Source organism: Lolium rigidum, chromosome 1 (assembly GCF_022539505.1).
Source record: "Lolium rigidum isolate FL_2022 chromosome 1, APGP_CSIRO_Lrig_0.1, whole genome shotgun sequence".
Classification (NCBI taxonomy): domain Eukaryota; kingdom Viridiplantae; phylum Streptophyta; class Magnoliopsida; order Poales; family Poaceae; genus Lolium; species Lolium rigidum.
In genome coordinates, this window is record NC_061508.1 from 334,097,632 (window position 1) to 334,104,353 (window position 6,722).

Below are 6,722 nucleotides of genomic sequence, written 5' to 3' on the forward strand. Positions count from 1 at the left end.
GAACACGGTCGATGATCCCTTCTCCTCGTAGATCATGTCCCAGACTCCGACGAGTACACGTACACTCGGGTTTATCCTCCAGCAATAGAAACACATGGAAGTGCGAAGATACCGCCGGGTCGAATCCCAAACACGCTGTGCCCACTACGCAGTCGCTGGCCTCGATAGGGTTCAGGTCCGGCAACGACACCCACTGCTCCGTGGCGGGATTACACAAAATGTATAAGTCATCGCCTTGATCTGATACCCATGGAGCCTAGATAGAGGTTCTGCCTAAACCCTGGCGCTAGACAGTTTGGTCCGTGAGGATCTGATCTGATCGATAAGGGCAATGGTTCTCAAGAAAGGAAACTATCGTCAGCGGCAATGATTCTCGAAAAAAGAAAACGCCCTAATACACGCGCACGGCAGAACCATACCATCTCCGTCCACAATTTTGCAGTATCAATCCTTCTTGTAGAGGAATTGCAGTTCCAGTCATGAATTTGCGCAGCTATGCTACTCTTTCTCGACAGGGTCTAGACGTAGATACTGCAACTGTAGTACTATGGCAGAAAGAGACGGGCGAAAGCTTTACAGCTCAGTCCTTCCAAGTAAAAACCTAGACTCAACAAACATCTACGGGGAATGTAGAAAACAAGAATTTTGCCGCAGTCATGAGCAACCGATCCGCTATTTACAGCAGACGCCATTTTCATTTCCTTTTCATCTCATTTTCCTGTAAAAATGGTGAAGGAGGGGACTTACAGTATTCACAAAAATCACTCTACAGTTATCTGCAGCACGGTGGTGAGCCTGGGTTTTCTGTATCTTCTCAACAAGAGCGAGGAGCACACGACGCTTACAGACGAGAAGGCCATGCAGGCACCGGCCAGCCACGGTGGCATTTGGAGCCCGGTAACCGGGAACAGCGCCCCGGCAGCCACTGGTATCGCGACGACATTGTACGCCATGGCGAAGAAGTAGTTCCAGCGGATCCGGTTAAACGTCTTCCTGGAGAGGTCGATGGCCGTGATGACATCCTCCAGGTTGTTCCTCACCAGCACGTAGTCCGCGGCTTCGATGGCGATGTCCGTGCCACCTCCAATGGCCATCCCGACGTCAGCTGCAGCGAGGGCTGGGGAGTCGTTGATGCCGTCCCCAACCATGGCGACTATGCTCCCGTCCTTTTGGAGCGAGCGAACAACATCGGCTTTGCCAGCGGGCATGACCTCTGCTCTTACATCCTCAATGCCAACCTGCAAAATGGCAATAACCCAATCAAAACTGTTAGGCACCTATGTGAAGAATCACTTAATGGATGATTGGAATATAAGCAACTGAGACAAACCTCTTTCGCAACAGCTTGTGCAGTTCTCCAGTTGTCACCTGTGAGCATCACTGGATGAATACCCATCTTTTTTAGTCCTTCCACAACTACAGCAGCCTCCCTTTTCAGAGGATCAGCTATCCCCATCAACCCCATAAAACTACTGTCGTACGCCACCAGAATGCCTGTTTTTGCATTCAGTTCCAGGTCTACCAAGAAACTTTCAGCTTCCGGAGGAATGCTTACTCCATTTTCATTCATCAAGGTACGGTTTCCAATCTGCGGTAACATTTGTTGCAGACAATCAGCAACTTACTCGGAAACATTTGGCAGTGCATAAGGATAAATGGTGACTCACCAAAACTTTCTTCTCGTTGATTGAACATTGAACTCCTTTGCCAGGCACCGCGGAGAAATCTTCAGCTTCAAGCAACCATTGGGACAATATCTGTGCTTTTCTTTGCTCAATGCCATCCTTAGATGAAGGGAGCTTGCCAAAGAAATGGAAATGAAATGCATAGTCTAAAATAGCTTTTGCAAGTGGATGCTCACTGCTTGCCTGTGTACAAAACAACAATGAGTTTCAAATGAGATGAAAATTCACTTTTGGTCATATATGGATATGCAGTCAGAGGCTAGCTAAGATCCTGAGCTAGGGGCAAAGACGCAAAGTATAATATGTTTTCACCATACAGCAACAGTACAACTAAAAAAATCAAATTTTAAACACCATGATATGAATCGCCTCACCTCTGCAGATGCTACTAGTGTGAGGAAATCTCCTAGGTCCATTCCGGAGAAAACCTTTGCAGTTGTTACAACAGCCTTTCCTTGTGTTAGTGTCCCTGTTTTATCGAAAATCACGTAATTTACATTCTGAGCCCTCTCCAGTGCATCTCCGCCTTTCACAAGTACTCCATGGTTAGCCCCAATTCCAGTTGCAACCATTACAGCAGTTGGTGTTGCCAGACCAAGGGCACAAGGACAAGCAATCACCACTACAGATATGGAGAACATGAGGGAGAAAACAAAGCAATTGCTAGTTCCATCAAACCATGAATGTGGGTATGCTCCAAATGATCCACATAAGAACCTATAAAGACCATCCAGAAGTGAGAAACTTGAACGTAGCATTACTATGAATACTGCACAGCATTTACTGAACTCACCATACAGAGAACGTTAGGATGGACAAGGTGATGACGATAGGAACAAAAATGCTAGCCACCTGAAATAGCATCAGCAGAGTCAGCATCAACTAAAATAGGCATCTACAATATGTTGCAATTTTGGTGGACACAAGCTATTTCAGAAGATATTCCTCCAAAAGTTTTATCAAAAAAATTATTGGTTACTTCAGATAACAAGATATGCCATGCAAAGAGTATACTCACATAATCAGCAAATTTCTGAATAGGGGCCTTGGACATTTGAGCAGTTTCAACCAGAGATATTATCTGACTCAAAACAGTCCCGGATCCTACTTTAGTTGCTTGTACATGAAGGATACCATGCAAGTTGATTGTCCCGCCAATTACTACACTCGATATTTCTTTGGGCATAGGTGCAGATTCACCAGTTATCATGCTTTCATTGATATGGCTTGTTCCCCAAAGAACAACACCATCAGAAGGAACTTTCGAACCAGGAAGCACTTTCAAGACATCACCAGGTTGGACTAACAGAGCATCAATCTCCCTCTCCTCAACAAATTTTCCTTCTGGATTTCAAACAGAAACAGTAACGTGAGTTTGCATGCAATTAGAGCAAAACTGCATTTGGCTAAACCAGTTATGTGCGTGTTGCTTATATATGCTGAGGAGTAAAACTGTACCACTTACCTTTGTCTTTCAGAAGCAAAAGAGCAGTAGCAGGGACGAGTTCTACAAGCTTTTTAATAGCATCTGATGTCTTCCCCTTTGCAAGAACCTCTAGATACTTCCCGAATAACACAAATGTAATTATCATTGCACTTGTCTCAAAATATATGGGGGGTTGAAATCCAGTGAATGCTCCATATATGAGTGCACAGACGGAGTATGCATATGATGCAGTGGTGCCAAGAACAACTAGCACATCCATATTTGTAGAACCATGTCTTAGGGCTCTGTAAGCCGCGACATAGAATCTCTTGCCAACAACAAACTGTACAATGCTCACCAATATCCAGTTCACCAAATCGCCCATATGAAATGGTCCACAGTGCATGAGAAGTAATGTACTGATGAACGGTATACTCGGGCAGATCATACGTATAAAAAATACTGGTATCTGTTGCAAGGAGACAATTGGATTTAGTCAGTATGCAATCAGCAGCATAACAAGAGTTTGAAGTATTTTGAACAATAGGAACCAAACAAAATATATTACGAAGGAAAAAAATACCAAATATATATACATTTATTCATGGAATTTTATTCTGTCAAAGTGAACAGCACTACATTTTATCTCTTTTCTACAATACCCTACTGTTTAGTAAATTATCAAAAATTATCCATGTGAGATGTCCATGTCCTCACTTATTTCCTGCTGAGACAATGAAATAGAGCAAGATTGCTCTCATATGTCATCTCTCTTGTTCGGTTTCACATGTAAGAAAAAATAACATTAAAATATTGTTCTAAAGATTAGCATAGTTAAATAGTACTCACTGGGTCAGATGCCACACGATGACACAAATATGTAATGTGCTATTTTCCTATATTACTAAATTGCTACCATGTGTTTGTTTGAAGTGTCATTTTTATGCTAGCCTGTTGCTGACACATCATACATATCCTATTGCCCTGTAGGTAGTCTTCGTTAGAGAGAACTATCAGCTATGCCAATGGTGCTAAATGACAGAACGTTTATTCTACTTAACCTTTGCGCAAAACTGCGTGCCTTGGGTGAGCAGAAGAGAAGCAAATATCAAAACTTACACTTAGGAATAAGCTAGTGCGGAGAAGATGAAGCATTTTGGAGGCCTCATGCGCGTCATTTGAAGCCCCTCGACTATAAGGGTTCTGCACATGCGCTTTGAATCTCCCATTGCTTCCCATCTCAATAGCATCCACAATTGATCTCAGACCAACAGCTTCTGGATCAAATACAATCTCAACTTCTGAGAGGGCAGTATTTACGCCAAACTGTCGCATACCAACCATTTTCTTCAGGATATCATGTAGTACATCCGCATCGCTCTCTGTCTGCACGCCGGTCAGGCCTAGCAAAATCTTATCTTGCTCGCTGCTCTGTAGGAATTCAGCATCGAAACCAGCATCCTCGATAGCCTGAACAATTTCGTCCTTGCTAATGGCAGAAGGATCATACTCAACTTCTCCCAATGAGGTTGCCAAGGCAACGACTGCTCCTTTTATACCAGGTAGCTTTCTTAAGATACCCTCAACCGAGTTTACACAATTAGCGCATGTCATTCCTCCTATCCTAAACTGAGCAGACAACGCCTTCTGTGACTTCGGTTGCGATACTGCAGAATCTGGGAGAATTTCAGCATCAAAGCCAGCATCTTCTATGGCTTCTATTATATCCTCGACCTGCATAAACAAGTCCCAAAATAAGATTGCAGCTAACAACATGACCCAAATATGGCAAAAGATAACCAAATCCCAGCAAGAAAAGGAAATGGTCAGAAAGGGATACTTACTGCTCACCAAGGGAAAAAGTCAAAACACAAGAATTTTTTTTTTCAAAACACAAGATTGAGTACTAGGAACCTGTGATCTTAGTTTTTAGAAGTGTTGGAAAACAAGCTTGAAGTTCCATGCAACAGAGACAGCATTACTACATCGAGTACTAATTTACCATCCATCGCCATTTTCCAGCATCGATTAGTGTAGTTTGATGATTTTACATGGAGTTTCAGACATGGTAACAATTGCTTCTAGAGCGAGCAGCTAAAGATTTGTTAGTAACAAATTCAGTTGCATATAAAGCTGCCCGAGCTGTATAATGTCAACCCTCTGCACAGCAACTCGTTTCCCCCAAAAAATATGTGATTCAGCAGCTCCCTAGCTCACCAACCAACAAACCAACCAAAAGCTAGTGGAGTGCCAGCCTCTCCCGATTCCCGCAATCCACGGTCCACCAGGGATCACGAGCTACCAGCAAATTTACAGGTCACCCAACCCCGAAAGCAAAATGATTCGAAATCATGAAGCACTGGCTGGAGCCTGGAGGCTGACTAATCTTACTGCTGCAATTTTAACCTGCACAGCACCGCGTTTCACCAACCAACTGAAGAAAAACTACGCAGCGGTTACAGCTCCCACGGGTCAACCTCGCGATTTCAGTTACCAAGGCCACTTACTAAAACTAATACTAGCTGCAAGCGCGTACTACTACCAAATTCGCTGAATCACCTGAAGTCAAAGCAAAATTTGGTGCTGCAAGCGCACCAACTCCCCCAGCTATTTTCCACGGAAAATCAAAAGCCGCCAGGCGGAATGGCGCGATCCCTTTCGCTGTTCTAAACCAGCGCAGCCAATCAAACACATACAGAATGATTTGATTGTCCGCAAGAAAAAATGATGCGGAGAGCCGCGCGCGAGCCTCGCGCGGCGGGCAACGATCACGCACCTTGAGGAGCGCGGGGAGGAAGACGACGCGGGCGCGGTTCTGGAGCAGCGAGACGGCGACGCTGCGCACGCCGCGGCGCGCGGAGACGGCGGCCTCGACGGCGCTGGTGCAGGCGGAGCACGTCATGCCCATCACCCGCACCTGCGCCTCCTCCTCCTCCTCCTCCTCCGGCGGCGGCGGCGCGCCCATCTCCTCGTCGTACGAGCCCAGCAGCGCCACGTCCTCCATGTCGTCGCCGCGGCCGCCGGCGGCGCGCACCGCCGAGAGCTGCAGGTGGGCCATGGCTGCCAGGGCGAGGGAAATGAGGTGGGAATTGGGAGACCGGCCGGAGGAAGGAGAAGAGCGGTGGGTTGGTTATAAACTGGGAAGAAAGGTGATGGGAAGGGACCGAACGGAGAATGATTTAGGAAACAGAGGGGTGTCAATGTAAATGTTGCATATCTTTTCAGGGTGCTATATTAATTGTTGTGGATTCAGCTGGGGGCGTGCTCGTGGGATAAACTATAAAGAATGCACAATTTGCCATGTGATCCCTGAAAGCTTGCGATTCTCCTTTGACTTGGCTTTCCTATTTGAAGGTGGAACCGTGGAAGTCAGTATTGCAGTCTAGGAAGGTTGCATAACTGCATAGGTCATGTCACAGACCAAGTTCAAAATGAGGTCCACACGTTCCAATTGAAACATGCACAAGGGACCTAAAATGTTGGAATGTTAGAATGTCATGGGAGCTTGACAACATATAGGGGTGGAAATACAGCCCGAAAATTCCAAGCCGGGCCGGGTCGGGCTTGCATGTTGGGTAGGGTTGGGCCTAATTTTGGAGCCCGAACGTCGG

At 45.7% G+C, this 6,722-nt stretch overlaps 1 protein-coding gene across 1 annotated transcript; it reads right to left on the bottom strand.

Annotated features, from left to right (window-relative positions):
- Positions 1 to 592: 592 nt before the first annotated feature.
- Positions 593 to 6,199, bottom strand: LOC124700245 (cation-transporting ATPase HMA5). Its single transcript, XM_047232405.1, has 9 exons — positions 5,888 to 6,199; positions 4,231 to 4,845; positions 3,151 to 3,580; positions 2,704 to 3,029; positions 2,479 to 2,537; positions 2,060 to 2,402; positions 1,668 to 1,868; positions 1,331 to 1,588; positions 593 to 1,238 (listed from the first exon to the last, which is right to left on the bottom strand). The coding sequence occupies exons 1-9, from the start codon at positions 6,167 to 6,169 to the stop codon at positions 762 to 764; spliced, it is 2,991 nt and encodes a 996-aa protein (XP_047088361.1). The 5' UTR covers positions 6,170 to 6,199; the 3' UTR covers positions 593 to 761.
- Positions 6,200 to 6,722: the final 523 nt, after the last annotated feature.

What these genes read in the sequence shown, in the direction of transcription:
- LOC124700245 (XM_047232405.1), bottom strand. Translation starts at nt 6,169, where the DNA reads ATGGCCCACCTGCAGCTCTCGGCGGTGCGCGCCGCCGGCGGCCGCGGC. An exon ending in TTTGCTTCTGAAAGACAAAG is followed by an intron (nt 3,030 to 3,150) that starts GTAAGTGGTACA and finishes TTTGAAATCCAG; the next exon opens with AAGGAAAATTTGTTGAGGAG. An exon ending in CACTAGTAGCATCTGCAGAG is followed by an intron (nt 1,869 to 2,059) that starts GTGAGGCGATTC and finishes TTTTGTACACAG; the next exon opens with GCAAGCAGTGAGCATCCACT.